The sequence below is a fragment of the Varroa destructor genome, unplaced genomic scaffold, assembly GCF_002443255.2.
Source record: "Varroa destructor unplaced genomic scaffold, Vdes_3.0 BEIS01000005.1, whole genome shotgun sequence".
Lineage (NCBI taxonomy): Eukaryota > Metazoa > Arthropoda > Arachnida > Mesostigmata > Varroidae > Varroa > Varroa destructor.
The window spans coordinates 21,774,140-21,794,718 of NW_019211458.1; the positions used below are offsets into that span (position 1 = coordinate 21,774,140).

Consider the following 20,579-nt stretch of genomic DNA (forward strand, 5'->3'; position numbering starts at 1 on the left):
CGCCTAAAGCAGACGTTAGATATTGTGATAAGTCCGATGCTTGCCGAACATCTATTAAACTGACAACAATAATTCAGCAAAAGCTAAAAGCATTGAGCCGCATTTCAGGAGAATGGCAGAACAATTTCCATTTGTTACATTCCGTTAAATCTGAAAGTGTGAATGTGATCCTCTTGCGACAATGAATCGATTTTATACAATGAGCAAATAAAAGGCGGGTTACGTTAGCTTAACAACAATTACACACCCAGTTTTGGGCCTGTACTGGTAGTTAAGAATACCAATTGGAAATGGTAATCGTACCAACCGTTTACGTAAATTATGCAAGCTTTATGCAGACCATCCACAAACTAGACAATTTTGATTCAGTCTACGGCGGTATGCAGGGTATTTGAGTTACGTTTGTTTAGACGAAATAAGGCGGAGCACTATCAAATACGTACAAAAGCTAACCAACGAAAAACTCACTTACGTGAGACGGTTTTTTCAGAAGCAAGAAGTGACTATACCGAGTTCTATATGAACTATGACTCTTTTTAACAAAGTATTGCCTCTGGAAATTAATGCTATTTAGCCCCCTATAGGTTTAAGAAACTTGTTGGTCAAAAATATCGTTCAATCCATATTTGAGCATTTCCCAAGCGAGCAACTTTCAAAAAACGCTTAGTCTGTCTATTATTTACATTTTTACCGAATATCAGTTCAGCTAAAAAGAAACAAATAAGCTAGATCATAATATGTAATAGTCTAACGAACTGCAGAGTCGTATTACGGGGCGGATTTGTAACGGTCGCATTATTCTAACGCATAAGGAGACCAAGCAATATCTCTGGCACGGACGTTGGGTTCCAGAGAATTACGACAGATTGCAATTATTCATTAAACCAGAATTATGAATAATCGTGAGCCACACAAGCCTCGATGTCGATCAGGGCGGTTTTGTTACAGTTAATTATAGTCCTTCGTCATTTCTTGGATGCGCTGACCTTTCCTTTGACCTGAATGCGCTGGCATTTCAGCGAAACCCATCGTTTGGGTCTCTGCTTAAGCGAGATTTACTAGTAGACTACCCCTAAAAGGCAGTATTGGCCAGAGATATCGATATTAGTATTATATTACGTTTGTACCATTTAGGATCGACGACCGTTTAGGGAATACTTGGTATTTTTTCCGTGGCAACAGTTGCATTTATCAGACGCGTCTGGTATATTGTTGTAATAGCTTTTTACACATGAAAAAACGATCCGCAAAAGAACTCTGTTAGCGGTTGTTGACTTTTTCTTGTATCTATAGCGTTTCGATTATCCGAAGTTCTATTATTTTGCTGTGAAAGCTTCCACATTGAATAGTTCGATTTTTTCTTTTATTTCCAGGTACCTGGGAAACGTCCGTTTTCTGGCCCTTGATCTTCGCTCAAACCAGTTACAAACCATCTGACCTTCCGCTCTCGAATCCCGTCGTCGACTGTCAGCCAGAGGTTCCCAACTATTGGCAGGTTAGCATTATATTTACTGTGCGTATAGTCAACGCGGCCTACCATTACTGTGAAAGTTCTCTTCAGTTACTTGCTATGGTTGGCGCTGATACGTACATTATGGCCTACTTGTAAGGTGGACTTGTGCGAAGAGTATATTCTTAACTATTCCTAACTATTCTATTCTCTTTGACTATGGCGGCCATCATTATATCAGTTATTGATTATTCGAATTGTTGTTGTTGACATAGTTCCTGTCATCGTTCAGCTTTTATTAGACCGGACAAATACCGGTTTCGCACCTGCCATCGCTGCTTTACTCAGACCTGCTTCTTTGCGTCAATCAAGTGATCAAACTCAATACTTCTAACCGAGATTTTCCTACTAAGTGCATAACTCTATACAATAAATTACTTCTGCAAACAACGACAGCGCTAACTGGCTACCGGGCCACACTCCTACTGAGTTGATCCGAGTTTACTAATTGTACTTGAGTCTTCGATACAATCATGGCCCCTTATGACCTCAGATAAGAAGGGTGCTCCGTGACGAAGGCTCTGAGGAGGCTCAGGGTATTCCAGCCCCTTAAAGGGAACTGACCGCCTATTCTAAGCGGGATCGGTAATAACCTTTTGTATCGCTTCACGGGTAAATTTTCACAAAGAATCTCCTCAGCAGCTCCAGTCTCCTACGTCTTCCGACTTGCATCGACTAAAAGAGGGGCCAAGCGTGGTCCGGTGTGGGCCGCAGCAGTATGCGATTGCACAGTTTCTCCTCTGATGCGGAATTCTTGTTCTCAGGCTCCCGCTTCCTGCACTGTCATGAGGGCTTGACCGGCGACCATAGGCAGAGTTCATTTTATGAAAGAAGATCTGTCTGTGTCTACCTGTGCATGTATGTGCAGATACTTCTACCCGCACGTTACGAGCACGTACGTGCGTGGATATCCTGCACTTGGCGTGAACTGAAGTCGGGCGCGTTTCTGTCCACTCGCTCCAGCAGGTGTATTTGTCGTGTTAATATGTCTCTGCTAACCAAGCAGCTCCGCACCGCGAAGTAAACAAGATGACGTCTGTGCAGCTTTGTGCTACGGCTGGAGACTTCTAGGGGCAAAACTAGAATTGGGGTTGACCGGTGGGCCACCAACTAGTAGACGGCAAATTGGGAGGATACCATTACAAGCAAAGCGGTGCGAATGATGAGCAACAACACAAAAACCCACTGGCTAATAACTAGTCCGGTTTCTCGTCGTCTTGCCACGAGCAGCCAAGGGGCCTAGCAATGAGTTGCTTGATAAAAGTCTTCGCTGTTGGCCTGTTCATGTGCTCAATTTCCGTCCACATCAGACAAACCCGGCAGGCCGCTAACCAAGCTATACTATAAAATGTAGCGCTACCTAAAGTTACGGGGATAGCACTCTAATTTGTTTAGCCTGGCCACGGACGCAGGCAGGTGGCGGGCGGGTCCGAAAGCAGTGGTTTGGTATTCTGTCCTTCCTAGTCAGCGACAGGGAGACAGGTGACGTGAGAGGCTGAATAGAGGAAATAGAATAGTAAGTTTCGTATACATAATAGCTCTATTTTATCATGAACAGTTCATACGTAGCTATTGTCCAGTGCCTCTAAGATGTTATTGCCAGTGATTGTGTAGCATATAACACGGTGCCTAGACAACGCTGGCCTCCAAAAAGTCTAGATGAGCAGATTTTATATACATGTTTTCGTACTACTCTGAAATCAAAGCAAGCTGCGCATAAAACGCGCAGCCTGGTTCGTTTTATCCTTGCAATTAAACTATTACTTTTGCAGTAGTATATAACTAATAGGTTTAATCCAAGCACCAAGCTTCATGTTTGAATGAGCTAAACACTAACCTGGTTTGAAGATGTGATTTACGATATACCTGACTGTCGCAGTATTCCTTTCTAATATTTTTTACCATTTGCCAGACATCTACTTTATAGACAACAAATGCGAGTTTGATCTCCATCAGATGCTAGTTATTTAGAGCAGTCCCCGACAAAACGCATCAGACAATAATATTAAACGTGCATTTTGTGTATTTCAATGATTGCTTCCGTATGCTAGAATTCAGAATTTACGACGCCGATGGTAAGCTTACTCAATTTATAAGTGTATTTTAACAGGTTAAAGGCTTTTATAACATGCTATTTTTGTGTAGGCATAAGCAGAATACGTTCACAAAAATTACGTAATTAATTAAGTCACACCGGTAACCTTCAGGCGGCCTGCGACTGGAAGACAACCCTTGGCGATGTTCCTGTGAGCTGGCATGGCTAGCGCGTCGACTTCGATGGTGGCTTCGTGAGAAAGCAGGTCAACGTTTCGAACCTTCAACCGCCTTGCAAGTCTATAGAGCTGCCCGTCGTGCAACGTGCACATTACCTAACGGCAGGTAGGATGAAATAAAAGTATTTGTAAAATAACTCCTCTACGTAATAACCGGACATTGATAGCGGAACCGGCTCAGAAGTCTGTTCCGGCGGCATTAAGCTAGGTAACACTGCTGGGACTGTAGCAGGATTCCCGTGACAGTGAAGTGGCGACGCCTTTGCTCGCCAAACGCGGGGACCCGTAATGGCGTAGGTTCAAATATGGGTACAACCACCTTTTTCTTTTCATGCTTGTTTTCATGCTTGCTCAAACGGCTAGCCGTCTGAAGCAATGCTTAACGGCTCAAGTACTAGATGTAGAACTCGAAACATTTTAGACTATCTCAATTATGATTATGGTGTTGACATTTGGCTGATTTACTAAAGTAATAGGACGTAATGCCGGCAGACGGTAAGATACGTTTCAATGTGTAATTTAAAAAACAATGCTACATTTTTTATTATCTTTTCGATTGGGATATTTACGTATGGGCACGAAAATAATTATAAATGAAAAACTCGTATTGTAACTTGAAAGTTCGTACCTGTTTATTAAGGCACGTATTTAACAAACGTGAACCACACTATGTAGTTTCTCAATTCTATATTGTTATCATTTTAATAAAAACTAATAGATTTGTATCTATACTATGAATGAGCTAAACACTAACCTGGTTTGAAGATGTGATTTACGAGGTATTTGACTGTCGCAGTATTCCTTTCTAATATTTTTTACCATTTGTCATACAAAAATGCAACTAAGGCGGATCTTTTCTATTAATGGGTAAATCAATCTAGCTAATGAAGGCACTTAATATCATGTTTGCACACCTAAAAATTATTGGCTAGGGTCGTACTCCGAACTGGATAATTCGATCTAAAAAAAGACACTAGCAACCGTAATACTAAGAAGGAAGGACAGAGATTGCCTGCTTTCATTTCTACTACGGCTTTGTAAGCTTCAATCGTTTCTCATTTCGCCTCAAGCAATAGGTCTCGGCCATTTCTATTGGTCATCTCAGGTAGTTAGGTAGCTGGAAAACTATATAGACCACTTACCTATACAATTTTATGTTATGTCTAGTTGCTTAACTGTAGCCTGCGGAGCTGGGCAATATTTTTCCTTTAAGACTTGAAAAGCTTGTTTCGCTCGAATTCAAACATTCAGTTTCAGACTGCATCAACATTATCATCATTATAGTCCACGTAAAAGACCTCTAGTGTTAAGACAGAGATCGTACATTTTAGTATACATGTGAAATAGCTTACTTTCTGTGACATTAGGACCATAGCCTTAGACAGCTCCTTGATCTGACTAATTATGAGCCTGGTTGTACGATACACAATAAACTTACTACTTGAGAATGGTATGAACTATATATACCTAAATTCATATTAAGCGGACAGAAATAGATGACTAGTTGATTTTGGCTTAACATTGGTGTAGTATTATTATAGTTTTTATAATTGTTGTACAAAATCGCTTAGTGGACTGAAACGTAAGGCGTGAGAAACTTCACAAGGGTATGAAAAAGGACAATGGAAAAAGTTGGAAACTGTTTTTCGATCGTTGTCGACAACGACAAAAACTGGCAAATAACGAGGCCGATTCGAGCACCGATCGAAGCTACGGAGAGGCTGCATGACGTTTGTGGACGAAACTGAGCGCTTTGCCGATCTTTCATTCAACCCGACGGCCTGAATCGCTTTTCCTTGGGTTCTTTCCATGCGCTCCTCTTGGGTTTCTTTCCATGGAGACTCGAAGTTTTTGAGTTCTACGTCTGACACTGCCGTCGAGCATTTCCTATCTATATACAGACCAATCTCAACTAGACTTTTCTCTATGGCCGTTCCGCGTATGTAGTCTTGCCGATAGTCGGGTAAGATCACGAAGACACCGATACTGCTAGCTGGATCACTATAGTAGAAACAATTGGGAATGGCTTATAAATTGTAAGTAGATGTGTATAACGTATGTTAAAATGTGTCGAAATACTCTTATGGATGATGACATAATTGTCAAATGCGAATAATCAGATAGTCCATAAAATGCAGTCAGCACTCAACCTCGTAGCCAGACGAATTTCTCAGGTGTCCGTATGAGCCCAAGTTATTTAAGACAGAACGGGCGACTTTTCAAAATAAGTCGTCCCATATAATAATAATATCTCAGTTAATAAGGGCTGTAAATAGCCGAGTTCCAATCCTTATCCATCATATTCATAGCCTGCACGAATTAGGCAGTGTTCGAATCTGTGACGAAATGTTTAATTTTTATTTACCATGAACCTGAAGCTTTCCGGCTTTGTTGTTTGTAACATAAACCTTTATTCACCAAGAGTATGAAAGTGCAATCTATATAATTGCAACGTTGCTTATTCTTTCCATAGCTATTATGTGAAACGTATAGATGTCTAACAAGTAATCGTTGTTCGTTTCAGGGCAATGCCTATTGTAGAGTTCTCACCGCAAGAGTTTCATTGTGCTATAACAGGCGCTTCGGTAGGCTCAGCAGGATCGAAAAAACTTTTAGGCACTGTTTTTTTACTAATCGCCGGCGGAACGCTATTACCTTGATAGTTGCTGTGACTAGTCGATATCCCGAATGCGGACATAAATAGCGCATTTTCGCAATACTAGGGGTATAAGGAATGAGTCAAGAATAGGTAAATTTGATGGAGCTGTACTGATTTAAGCCACACCTTTTATGTTTTGATCCTGTCATGACTTTCCCATCAATTACAGTGAACTTTATTATGGTCCACAAGCATTATACCTTTTCTTTTAACAAAATGTTCGTTTTCTGTAACTATATAGGTCATAATAGATTTGATGGTAACCTCTCCTCTATACTTTATGATCAAGTTTTTTTGGCGCGATACATCCGCCTAAACTTTTCCCTGTCTTTTTGCAAATAATAATAATCATATATTATAGAATAAGCTTTGCCTGCACTTTGATTCTTTTTATGCGCTAGACGTCTGGAGTAGAATATCTGAAGGTTATAATAATATTGTACACATTCGGGGCAGAGATTCGAAAACGTACAGTTTTTACTTGTTAAATGTTTAAAAAACATCAACTCAAAAAAGAAGGAACATTTTTGGGAATTCGATTGGATAAAATATCTTCCAGTACGTCCGAGTCTAACTTGTAATCGTCCCACGGGATGCGTGATCTTTCCTGTCAGTACCTAACACGGGTACGTACATAAAGCTCAGATCAAGTTTAGCCGCCTACTTACGTGGGACCTCTAACGTTGTAATGGACTAGAAGTAAACGAGGCGAATTGCATAAAAAAAAGTGCAGCTGCGCCTATTCAACTCCAAGAAGGTCCATAGCACTCACTAGGTACAATGAAACGCAAACGTCATTTGGATAAGAAGTATAGAAGTGGATGAAATAAAATAGAATTCGTTGAAAAACTATTCTGTTCGTTGCTAGTGATCAGAACAAAACATCACTTAAAGTACGTTGACTTCAGCAATAGCACATTCCAAACCATGTATTCTACTCACATCACTAACATATTTCTTACTTCAAAAAGCGTTTAACTCGTAAGACGTAAAGAGAAGACTACTTCCTACACAGTTTGGCCAGTTTCAATTTTAACGCCTGAGGAGTAAAAACGCACGAACAACAATAAATGTTATTGAATGGTTCTATGTAACTTTAGTGGCGCATATCCGGAGAATTATCGCGCTCAGGAAGGTCAACACCAAAGCATGCGCCAAAATAATTGGTTAGGTTAACCCAAAAACGCGCGCAATTTAAACTGTTGGCATTTTCAACAGCCTGTGGTGAGAGATATGTACGAAATGAGTCGCTGCATAGTTATTCAGTGGCTATTTTTACGCAGTATGAGTTAGATCTAACCCTTGCTTAGCAAGCTTTTTTGCTCACCAGATATAAAAGTTGTACAATGTATTTAAATACGAAAAAAAACATACCTTGAAGCAGACCATTTGAATATGGTATATAGGAGACAAGCGGGAATTCAGACCTTATAGCTACGGGAAACTGTACGCTTATAATGAGGAGAAGCGTGTCACAAATTGCTTTAAACAGAACTGTCGACGTACGAAACCAATCTAGCATGTGAGAGCAACATAGACGATCTTATTGTAATTCAGCTACCACCGTGTAGAGTTACTTAGAGGATGGATTAAGAACGTCCTGACCTAGCACGCATGATACTGGACGAAACATCTTGCTAAGCATGAAAAGCTAATGTGTCAAATAAACGTGCCGATGTAAATATCTATATAAAATGTAATAATGATCATGAGCGCTGTAGACAAAAATTCAATATATATATATATATATATGCTTCTTATTTGTTTTTTCGCTATTGAAAAGTTCTTGACACGGTAAAAAAATCTTTAGGAATCCCTTACGCTTGGATTACAATAACCCTATCCTTCTATATTAGTACAGAAATGATATTAAGCGGTGCCACAATTATCAATATAAACGCAATATTGATGTGTGTGTGTTACGTGTAGAAAGTAGCATGCGTGTACTAGCAGTGCCAAAAAAGAATTAAACGTCCCACAAGGGGTTATAAATGGTCATCGGAAATAATGCCCTCAAATATTCCGAAAGAAATATATTATCCATTGAAACGAACTACCTATCTGAATAGGAGAAAATAGATTGCCGAACGTAGAACCTCTAAGTATGCTAAAAATTGCAAGACGTACCGTTAAGTTGCTATGTGTACCCAAACAAATACATGAGCATACGAAAGGTCATGCCGAGCTCGTGCAGATTGTGCTCGGGTCATCGATTTTCTCTTTAACTTTTTAGCTTTTTTGTCAATGAACGAATAAAATCATTGAACACCAATGTTCTTAACTGACTATTATATTTTCGTGATGCGGGCGTACGAAGGTCAACTTTCCATTTCATTCAAATTTATTATTTGTTCCTTATAGAACCATCTTAGTACATCGAAGGAATATAGAATTGGCTTCTCAAATATTCATTAGATGTTCATTATGTGGATATAGGCAGGTATAGCATCATTATCCGACGGCTCCATTCCTTCCAACCGAAAGGAAGTATGTCACAGTCAGTACAGTGTTGGGGGGCAACTACTTTTGGCTTGGAAAAAATCCAAGAACGAGACAAAGATATGTTGCTGTCGTTGCAGTAAAGCGCCGCGTAGATGAGTAAATGACGCTAGTATTCCAATAATAATGCCCGTTGAAGGAACTTCCTTATAATCCCAATCTGCTTGCTGTTTTGTTGCTCTGGATCATGCTCAGTGTGGCTATGCTCTAAATAGCCCCCTACGTGTACAAGTAAGCATACCTGACAGATTGTGTATCAGAATGTTGTGCATAATGGTGTCGAACACAGCCGGCGCTTACATTTTCTACCATCCTTCGTATCTCAAATCGAAAATCATTCTTAAGGACTATGTTTTTGATCGTGGGCAATCCCATGTTCGAAATATCTCGAACGGTCGGTTCAACTTGTTACTGTGTAACAGGCTGATCAATCACGTTCGTGCAATCTTGTTTCATTTCTTCTCTATCTTTAACTCTGTGATCGTATAGTGTGGCTACGTTCACCATTATGATACAACACCCATACTCTGATTGGCGGATGGCAATTTTTCTGTCTAATATTTGAGATTAATTAGGCTGAGCGCTTGCACTTTGAAAACTATGTGACAACTATATCGAAGATAGACCGATTGCGAGGCATGGTGTCGTGAGATAGTTGAAGGAACCAGAAGACATTTTGAAGGTAACACTCGAACGGTAACCGAATGCAACTGGCGCAGTGTTTATAGCAACTGTGTCAAAATTAGCGCAATCAGTGAAGTTAACATATATATGTGGAGAAAGGAGGAAAACGTCACTGCTGCTACAGACCCTGGTCTTTGAAATTTTCGAACTTAAAATGTGCTAATCATTCAAGATAGTGCTACTTCAGCGCCTCTTAGTGCAGTGTATGTAAGCGCAAGACATGGAGAGCCATACCAATGAGAATACAGATAGCTATGCCTCTATTGCTCGTTCCTAATTCAGGCAGTCATGTTGGCTAAGTGTATCTGATTAGAAAAGCCTGAACATGCTAATTCTCTTTTCACGTACTGTAAGCATCTATGTAGGATCTATGAAAGTTTTTAGTTATGAAATCATATATATTTACGAGTGGGCGCTTATTCATATCCGCTAATCGCTGTGATAGATTAACAGGAGGGTGTCGCATTTAAGACTGAACGCCTTTAACCGAACTGGGAGATAATAAGCAATGCTTATTAGTGCAGGCATTTGACACCCTACAGAAAAATAGCACCAGCTGCTTTTGAGGTCAAAATAAGATGGCACTGTAAATGCAATCGACGACTTACTTTCCAGCGCGCGTGAATTTAAACACATCAACACCCGCCGTGTAGATATTGAGAAAATGGCGGTTTCCGATACAATTTAGTTTGAAATAGGTACCATACTAAAAATGGCTGTTCTAAAAACGGCTGACTACATTAACTATAATTATCGAATATATTTGCAATATTCAAGGCGTTAAAATAGAATATTCTAGAAAATTCTCTACCTCCCTAGTCCAGATGTTGATCGACTAGAGAAACAGTGACGGCCAATATGCGCAAGTGGTTCAAGGAGAGGGACAGTGTTTTGAATTTAGAAAATACGAGCAGAAAGGAAGACATAGGTTTTTAATGGCGGAGACAGTAGAAGGAGTAAGTGAGCTAATTCTTGAAGGTTTATTAATAATGGATGATTCTGAGGCATAAATGAATCTAACGAGTGAATATCTTCTATGCTTCCTCACCCCTCGCTTGTTCTAAGACACGGAAAAAAAACTCAGCACTGCACAGCTATGGAAAATCGATGCAGATTGAGAACTGGGTGGGAAGGCCTTAGATCAAGGTATCCTAAAGTAGTGCTGTCAGTAAGTGGCAGCGAATCCATTAGATTGTACATATCAGATCACAGCCTCAAAATAGTAATTATCGGGTTGCAAATAGAACTCTGACGTTAAAGATGAATTCAGTACCGTGCAAGTATGCTGCTTGTGCACGTGTTATTGGATCTGTTCTGAGCTGAGGGAAGTAATAATAACTATGGCTTTGCTAGTTTCAGGTACTGCATACGTACGAAGCTCGTTTCCAGCACAGATGATAATAATAATGCTAGCGTTTTCGGTAATGCTGTAGGTGTGTGGGTACCACAGTATCTATAAACTCAAACAAGTAACTGAAACATCGTCTGAAGAAACGCCAGTTATGACGACTAATTTGATATAGATGTCGATATTAACAATGAGATTCCATAAACTTTTCATTCCAAAACATGTATTCACTTAAATAGCAACAAGTATGCGATTGGAGTGCTTTTTTGTCATCGCCACCTTCTAGTTCACGTATGCTTGCCTCATACACTAAATCAAAAATGGCGAGTAAGGCCTACACAATAAAAAACGCCATTTAATGCGAAGCCCATTAGCCACAATAAGAGAAAAAAGATTGAAACGATAAAGTGGGGTTCGCGGAATCTTCTCCCCCTTCTCCCTTCTCACCTTTTCCACGGAATCGTATTTTAATTGACTTGAGAAGTTGCAAGCTATACTACGTTGCAATTAGACCTGCCTGTCAGCGGGTGAGTCAGAGCTTCCATTCATTCTTAGCTGGTCGAGTTACGCAAGCAAGCGTCAAGTAAAATGTCGGTTTGCTGCTGTAGAGCCACTGAAGAATTCGTGGCCATTTTTGGTATATTGTGCAATTCGCGTTCAGTAGTAATATCGCATATGTATTTATTTGCGCAAATAACTTACATATTCTTAACGTCCACTGTGTAGTTTTTAAGCATTTATGATTCCATTCCTCTGGGAAAAGTTTCAAAGAGGTAGTTTTCACGAATGGCTTAATATCACAAAGGGCTAATTCGCGCCTTTGAAGGTCACTTCATATGCATTTCGCCGATACTCGTATTGAGCAGGGAACATCGTTCTCAGCTTATTTAGCTTGCAAAGGTGCTTGTGCAGCTGTGTATTTATAGAAATTTCTACTTTAGGTTTGACAATACCCTTAGCACAAAATTTTCCCGAACGAACTCGAATTATTTTTGAATCACATCTTATATATGTAGGCCCATTCCACAACAGTTTACAAAGGAACTTTGCTTATGATGAACTTACTGGGCCTTTTTAGAACACCTAACATATAAATATCTAATAAATCTAAAATCAATAACCTTCTAATAAAAGTTGAACCTACTCTATATATAAAGTTGTTAGCTTTAGTTATGACTTTTAATTAAAAGCGTAACTTCGTGGCAGAGATTAAGCGTTTTACAATAATATTAATACAATAAATGCAATAATTGTTATAAAATAATAAATAAAAAATTAATTGATTCTCAAAGTAATTGGACAGGCGAATTGCTGCAATAATAACAGAAAACATGAATAAAACCTATACGCAACTACCGAAAGCATATGCAAAGTATATGAAGCTGCATCATTGTAGTATATCCTGTTCCAATACTGTCGGGTGGAGCTAACACGGGTATTATAACATGTTGTAATGCGTCCACGATCCTCTCTTGACTTTTAATGGCCATGTGAGCAGTTCACATCCGCAAACTCGTTAAAACACAACGCCACTGGATCCTGCCGTGACACCTTTAGTGACATAATGGTTCCAGCCAGCTCAGCCTGTCACAGGCTGCAAAACAGCCACAAGTACCTATAGGTATTATATAAAGATGTATTTCGTTTGTAGAGCTTAAATGGCAGATGTAAAGCAAGGAATTAAACGATTATGAGCTTTCTTCAAACTACCTTTTAGCTTTCAGCTCAAGCATAATCGTCAGCCTTCCTTATCGCGGCTGTCGTTACGGCATACTAGTCACCTTATACTTTAAATAACCTCTTTCATTTTTAATATTTAATTGGGCTGTTTTATATTCCGTGTTCTCACGAACAACTGGTGCTTAATACGAAATCTGCGTTAGCTGGTTTTTCATTAATGGAGCTCGGGCTAGTCCCTAAGATTGACCACGTTCGCTATTACATTCAATCCATAGGCGATCAACGTACCTAGCCGCCTTTGATCACTCTCAACCCACTCCCTTTCTTTTTCAGTGTCTTTGAATAGCTCGTGTTCTCAAAGGATTTGTCCTTATGCCGTCTCATCGCGCGTTCCCCTTCCAGGCATATATAATAGCTTAACCAGACTATTTGTAGGTTGTTAATAACGTCGCTTTTAGTAGCTGTACCTTTACGTTTGAGTCGGGCCTAGCTTGCATCACACTCCATACACAGTTATCTATAGGCTGCATCGGCACCAATTGAAAGGAAGATAGCAAAGACATCGGAACCAGATAGAGATAGCTGGTAAGGTACCCAGGTGATCACTGTGGGTCGGTCGTGGCGATTTTGCTGACTGGCTGGCTCGTCGTTTGCGCTAATCAAAAGAATCTTCTACAATACAAGTTGTCTTTTTTGATTAATCTCGCTTTTCCTCAAATGTTCTTCCGGATCTCTGTGGCAGTCAGAGCTTGCTTTGGCTTTGTCCCTGTTTCATACCCCCGTCCCCCCATTGTAGGTCTTGTTTACATTCTTGCTCATGGTTCCAGCTTTTCCTATCGCCTAGGAGATGTAAGGGAATGGAAGGCTAACTCCCTACAGTACGCGCCGTCCCTGATGGACCTACGTGTTACAACCTACGCATGCACACGCTCACAGCGTAAGTGCAGCCGAAACGGAAAGCCGCTTACTACTTACCCGAACAGATACACCTGCAGGTTTTACAAATCAGGTACGGGTTGTTCAATTGGGTTATACTCACCAGCTAGAAGGAAGCAACTTAGGTGTCTTCGTAGTCATATTTGTGAACTTTTGCCAAGATGTGTGTAAAATAATACAGCACAATACGTGCGAAAATGCCTGGCTTTTTATTATTCCTGATAATTCCCGATTTACTTTGTTCTGATATCGTCGGGTGACTTTTTCAGTTATTTCATACAGTATAAGTGATATTCAATCAGGGCACAGTGCCCTGTACACGAAGGTAGTTGTGAATCAGCAGCTTGCTTCTGTAAAAGGACGAGAACTCCCACCCACGAGGGAAAGGTCGTCTGGGTTATATTATATATTCATTTCTCGACTAGTCACCGTAGTATTTTCGACGTCGTTTGATCATCTGATTAGCAGCCGTGGACGCTGTGGGCAGCCGATGCAACAAAGGTGAGCGTCGAAAATCACTGCGCGCCAAAAATTTGACCATAGAGTTCTACAGGTCGTTGGATAATAGTTAATGGTAGCTGGTTTGAAAATAATCATTGCCGCCTGTGAACGCAAAGATCGCCTAGATCGCATCCTATCCACTGACTCATTGATTCAGAGTTGTATTGAGCGTGTATTTCATTATGAAGTACACGATCAATACATTATGAAGTCACAGATTGTAAACAAAACCACACAGTAGTAGACAGTGAATGCGCAGACCCTACATACAAATCACCCAATCAACTTGGTCCGCTAAAGATGACGACAATGCGTGGTAGGGATTATCTCAACATTAAAGCGACTTCATACAACAGAAATTGATCATAAATTGCGTAGGTAAGGTGGAACTACTTTACTCAGCGATTAACTATCAGTTCTATTATTCACAGACTAATATATCTGGGTCAGGATTTTAAGAATAGATTGTGACAACTTAAAGACCAAAAAAGTTTTGAACGATCATTGATGTTGCATAGACTCAGTTCGCCTGACTATATCTCAGTTTTGCCTTTTTTGTCCAGCTGAAATTGTAGATACTATCATATCTTGATCTGATATGTTTAATAAAAAATACTTAATGGTATCATGATTAAAAACAATTTGCAAATCTGTCTCTTGTTCAGAGAAAAGATGGCTGTTCAAGCAGACCTATATCCGATATTCGACTGAATAATATTGGCGGTTTTTATATAGCACTATAATTAATCAGATAATTAGCACAACGTCAACCACGTTATCCGAATCAACGTGTGTTTACTATTAATACATTTTTTTCAGGTGTTCTTCTGCGTGTTCAAAAATAGATATACCGCGCTAGATACAAATTTCGTTCAAGAATGGTCAATTCTTTAAGTGGCCTCGTTCGTATTACGCTAATGGAACCACGTAAACTGGACGTAGAGGTTACGCAATTTTCTCCATGTATGTTTTTGTTTCTATCGTTAGACACTACTGCGTTAATGTGTGTGTGAAAATCGAACGGATTCTACAGATATCCAAGGCGCTTTTATGGGCTGCATAGACCTAACGTTAGTTAATCAGATTCTTTCAGTGGAAATTGTTATAACTTTTTAATACAAGAGTCATGACTTTTGCTTACGTTTTTATCCTTTTAATTATGCCAAAATTCATATTTTAGATTACTTTATATGTGCCAAAACACAGTCTAGTACTTTGGAATCTTAGACACGTTACTTTTAGATATGCTCCACTGGTTCCAGCTCAAATATAAGCTTGTATATTAAAAAAAGTTCTTTTTGTCCAATAGTCGCTCTTCCTGACCGTAGCAGGTTAAGGCGTAATGCAGATATAGTAATGATATAAGTATAGAGATCGTAGAATTATATTTTTTCCATATTCAAAATAGTGCACTATACCCCTTTTAACGCCATCTGCCCTCTTCCTCTGCAATGAATGCACCCTACTCTTGAGCACTATCACACTCGTAAATTCGTTTTTGAATAGAGGCACGTATCTGTCCACTTGTCTTCCAATAAAGCCTTCGAGTTGTCTCAACCGTACTTGAAAGACTGAGGCCGGACATCCAATGTTTTCGCTCAGACTCAATCATAGGGCTCAACGCTCTAAGCCTTATAGTTTTTTGCCCCATTTACAAACACGTGTTCCAAGCGAATGATGGTTATTGGGTGTCCATTACTTGAAAGCAGATAACTGAAGAATATTTGAGTACTTTACCTCTGCAGATGTGGCTTGCAGAAGTTCATATATTTTAATGTAGGCGAACAAAACAATTGTATCCTTATATAATTTTCTTCGCTATATTATAGGTTTAATACAGAAGTTTGATACCAGTTGGATTATGGATTGTGGAAGATTCGAGCCACAATCTATGCTCTTGTGAAGACGCTTTTTCAAATGGAATTTTATGGAGATTTTGAAATGATTTTAAAAGGAGTCAGTTTACGAATATTTTTTTAATATCTTTGTCCTCAAAAAGGTTTCAAAAGCTACCATATATTTCAATGCAGAATTGTTCGTATTATCCCTAACATAAATCTCTGTCCTTTACAGCCAAAGATCTAGCCATCGAAATTGTTAAACTTTAGTGAAATACACAAGTTAACTGCTATCTATACTGCGTTCTAGAGAAGTCCCTGTGTGGAATGAAATAGCACAAAAATGAGTACAATATTTTGCCATGAACTAACCTTCACAAAACTACAAATATGTCGAATTAGGCTTAATATTTGTTAAAAGGGCTTTCTCCAAAGCTTTATATTTTTTTTTTATTTCCTCAGACCTTTCTAACACACATAAACTGATTTTTGTATCTCATTCTTTCAAAACCGATAATATTATCAACCAATACCATAATTAGAAAAAATAGGGTTTATAGTCACTTAGTAGAAGTTCCGTCTCATTATAGATGGGACCTACGCCTTTATACTGAAACCTATATTAAACACCCATAGAACGCTCTACGTATTTTAACGCAATCCTTGTTTCTGAATATCTTCTCTCGTTCTGGATAATAGCTAATGATAGTTGTTGAAGTAGAAAAATACGCACGCAGTTTGTCCGTAGTTCATAAACACGCAATGTTTTAATGGCATACGTAAATGTACTACATAATGTCAGGTCAGGCAGCCATATTGTTCTCTGTCACAGTGGTTTTCCGGTAAAACTCTGGCCCTCGTTTTGAGGTTTTGTTCCGCTTCCCCAACGCTAGGCACCTCAAATGGCATCGCGTTCCAGCTCCAATGCGACTGCCTACTGTAGCAGGTAGTAGGATTATTGTATTACTACCAGTGATAATAGTGATGACGTGACCAACCCATTGCGGTTGTCGCCGTACCGTTCTCGAATATTCTCGACACATATCAGCTGCTGCTAATCCGATCCGCGTTGAGGAAACTCGAAAAACACCAGGGAGGACAAATGGAAATCCTACTGGGTGCCCAACCCGAACTATTCTCATAATCCAGTGGCTCTGTTTGAGCCTCGGATATCTCCGACGCGACCAAAGCTATGTGGAATCTACCTGCGCGCGTTCAGCCACAATGGCAATTCTGAGTTCGATTCTTCTGTACTTTCCTGTGAGGGACGTTGAATCGTTTGCGATCTATACGTCCAACTCCTAGCGCTTGACAAGTAGCTCTTCGCGCAACCGCAGTACCGCCCTGTAGCAGCTATTTTGCGGCTCATTAAATTTAGCACGTGCATAACTGTATATGTGCGATCGCAGATAGAGGTGAAGGCGCAATAAATGCATAAAATACAATTGGTAGACAGCGGCAGTTTCAACGTCGACGCACGCATTCAAGCCAGCTTGATTCTAGACAATGATTATTAAGCAGGCACGATACTGCGGTAGGAAATTTAATGCAGAAGGGAATAGTGTACCAATAACTGGGAGAAAACTAGAAACAAGTTATGTAGAATGAATGTATCATGCATTACATCGATTTCTGGAACCGGTTTGGGCTATCGCGACGTCTATTACGTGAAGATAATTGCAAATACTGATAACTGAGAGTACCGACTATAAAGGCGGAACGTTTTAGAAACATTTAAACAATTGACTTCGCATTTTGTCAACTCATGTTATGAGTAACGCAAGATCTTTAGCTAGGTTTTCTTCTATTCTATACGAATAGCTTTGATACGATTCTGTTTTATATAACCCAGATCCACCATTGCATATTAGCACATATTTGCTCTTTATCTATGACGGCTTCATCATGTTAAAACGCAAGTCCTCTTCTTCCCTTCCAACGTCAGGTTATATTCACCTTATTAAAAGCGCCAGCAGAAATGTTACAAGTTCCATCCACCACTTCGCTCCACTCTAATTAATGTTTCGGGTTACTCCGTTAGTAAATCATATTCTCATTTCCGTTTTCTTTCGCTAAAAAAAACTGTCATTGTCGCCTAATCGCTCCTTTCGTCAACTTCAACTACAAGCATTACGGGGCGGCCACAGACAGCACCCTATCGGGTTTTGTGGTGTGGAACCGCAGCAATCGCGTTTTCATCATGTAGAATCCATCCGTTGGTAGAATTCCCATTCGTGAACGACAAAGATGTTTGGCAGCCGGGCCAGCTGTAGTAAGTTTTCACTGGCACGAGCTTTTAGAGCTCACAGACAGACTTCACCAGGACCCTCTATTTAGATCCTCGGACAGCTTATCTCAACACACAATTATTCCAGCCATGTTTAGCCAAACGTGTGATCCGGGCACACGTTCAACAAGCATTAATGGCTCTTTCGCTCTAAAGATAAATAGCTTGTATGGCCAGCGATTGCTCGATTAGTCGACGATACCCTTATTGAATGTACGGTCAGCGACCGCCCTCTTGACTTCGCCTTGAAATAAGGACACCCGTAGATCCGGTGGGCAATGGGCTTGGTTAGGCGTACGGCGTTCACCGCTGGATAACGCGGTGAGGAGATACCGCGGATAGGTGGTGATGGTGAGTGAGTAAGCGAGCTAGCGTCGAACCAAACGAACGGTGCGGGGAAGACAACGCGTCATGCTGAAGAGACAGGAGAAAACACGCAGAGAGCGATCGAACTTTTTAGGGAAACGAGTGTGTTCAGGAGAGCGTACAGAGCTTTCCCTCCATTTCACTTCTATAGGCTGCTGTCAAAGAAGTCGATATTCAGCTCAGCCCTGCTACTGCTACTGAGCATGTTCGTAAACCTCCAGACGCCTAATGACAAAATGATTACCTCTCTGATGACCTGACCTCCGTCCCTGCAAAGCTGCTGCTTGCTTACTTTCCAGCTACTGCCTGCTACCCGCGCTTCACGCTACTTAAGCACACATCTACACTTACACACAAGCGCACACACATTGGAATCAGATTCACATGTGACTATCCCTGCGCCCATCTATGGTGGTGATGGCAGCTACGCCCACATGTACGTTTTATCCATGCGCTTTTATACGCCCGTATTCTGTTTCTCTCTCTCCTTCCTCTCCCTTTTTTTCTCTGCGATCTTTGTCGTCTCATCCTCGGCAAAGTCGCTCGTTCAAACGCTCGCAGTTCATGCGCGGCTACAGAAGATAAAATTCGCAATCCAGACTGGTTCTAAATTCATTCTCGCTACCAGTACCAGCAATCTCTCGTTTCCCCGTAGTGCTTCGCGCATTTGTTTATTCCCGGTTCCAACTCCTGCAGCTATTTCTTACTGCTTTGTTCTTCCAACTTCTTTTTCTAAGTCTATGTGTCTGTGAATCATATCGTCTTAGTAGGAAGCGGAATCTCAGAAAAAAACGTCTTTTGGATTTCTATTCGACCTTCCCTTTGCGCTATTTACTTTATTTAAACATTTACATCACAAGGCCAAGGATCCGGAAGATGTTTGTCGGCCAAATGCTTGTCGGACTTCTTCTAGGACGTTCTCGTTCAGGCATGTGTAAATCATCTGTAGCTTTCCTGTTCGTATTCCTTCGTAACGCTTCTGCCACCTATTGAGCAGACCTAGAATGCGATAGCGTTCGCAGGAACAAACATCAATAGAACATATCGCTTGAATTCGTGTACCTTTGTGAATGAGTTTTAACGTAAGTTCGTGTGTTGGTGTAATGATTTAGATGTGATTTGTCGCTTGTCGTCACACAACGAGGTGTTGTTGGCTTAGAGAAAGGAAGAAGCCTTGATATAGGAAGGCTCGAAAAAGCAAAGGGCTTTACTCGGCTTTTGCCGGCGGGCTTATCTGCTGTAGATTTCATCTCACTGTAGACAGGGTTCGACGAAACGAAAAGAGGGCGGACTTTTAGAGGGAACTACAAAGAGGCTGCTTGGTACGACCCGCTCAAATTCCAAAATAGACATAGCTTCATAACAGTGCTGCAGCCGCGGACGCCATTAGTGGCGTGCTGCGTGACTGAATACGATTGCTAACTACACTCTTTGTAGGATTTACTTTGAGATAAGGAACTACGGAAACAACGGTTGAATGAGCGTCACCTACTGCTATGAGCAAAGGGAGATGAGATGTTGGAGTAGGAAGCTGGCATAGAAGAGTGGCTGCTTTTAGAAAAAGCCGCTTCGTAACTTGCTGCTTCGTAAGTGTTCTTTGCATACCCAGCAGCGCCAAATCTAGGAGGCCTATTTGTATATTAATCAGTCACATGCGCAGAGCGCGCAAACGGAAGCCCTTAAAGTTAAAAGGAAACGACCTTAGTTATTTAAGTTGTTATTATGGATTCAAGGTATACGTAGATATATGCCTAGGCGGCTCTTGTATAGTCACGTGGCTGTAAGTAATAATCAAGGCTTATTTATTCAAGAGAAGCGGGATCAAATCTGATGTGCAAATGGCCAAAGAACAATATATACGATTACGATAACAATGCATCGAAAGCTTTATTGGATAAAGCCGAGTAATATGCGTTTCATAATTATTCAACCTGACCATTAGTTAGCAGTCGAATAATTAGGTCAACAAAAAAGGGCACATAGCTGTCCCACGCCATC

At 40.5% G+C, this 20,579-nt stretch overlaps 3 protein-coding genes across 11 annotated transcripts in view; 2 read left to right on the forward strand and 1 right to left on the reverse strand.

Moving 5' to 3' along the window:
* Positions 1-8,718, forward strand: part of LOC111251681 (uncharacterized) — a 42,045-nt gene extending 33,327 nt beyond the window's left edge. For both annotated transcript variants that reach the window (XM_022808509.2, XM_022808511.2), the window contains exons 8-10: positions 1,374-1,495; positions 3,718-3,889; positions 6,308-8,718. In XM_022808509.2, the coding sequence (XP_022664244.1) occupies positions 1,374-1,437 (64 nt within the window). In that variant the 3' untranslated portion in view covers positions 1,438-1,495; positions 3,718-3,889; positions 6,308-8,718. The remainder of the gene's footprint in view (positions 1-1,373; positions 1,496-3,717; positions 3,890-6,307) is intronic.
* Positions 3,587-20,579, reverse strand: part of LOC111251737 (uncharacterized) — a 28,861-nt gene continuing 11,868 nt past the window's right edge. For 5 of the 8 annotated variants that reach the window (XR_015328180.1, XR_015328181.1, XR_015328179.1 and 2 more), the window contains one exon: positions 3,587-3,879. Coding sequence is in view for 1 of the 8 variants with exons in the window: in XM_086989882.1 (XP_086846008.1) it covers positions 3,694-3,879 (186 nt within the window). In the remaining 7 variants the exon portion in view is untranslated. Of the gene's footprint in view, positions 3,880-11,675; positions 11,811-12,329; positions 12,605-17,884; positions 18,630-18,825; positions 19,581-20,579 lie in introns of those variants that run through there. The other 3 variants (XR_015328178.1, XR_015328183.1, XR_015328184.1) reach the window with 3 other exon arrangements.
* On the forward strand, positions 13,538-15,039 carry LOC147755424 (uncharacterized). Its single transcript, XM_086989883.1, has 3 exons — positions 13,538-13,662; positions 13,859-14,090; positions 14,910-15,039. Exons 1-3 carry the CDS (start codon positions 13,548-13,550, stop codon positions 14,947-14,949), a joined length of 387 nt encoding a protein of 128 aa, XP_086846009.1. The 5' UTR covers positions 13,538-13,547; the 3' UTR covers positions 14,950-15,039.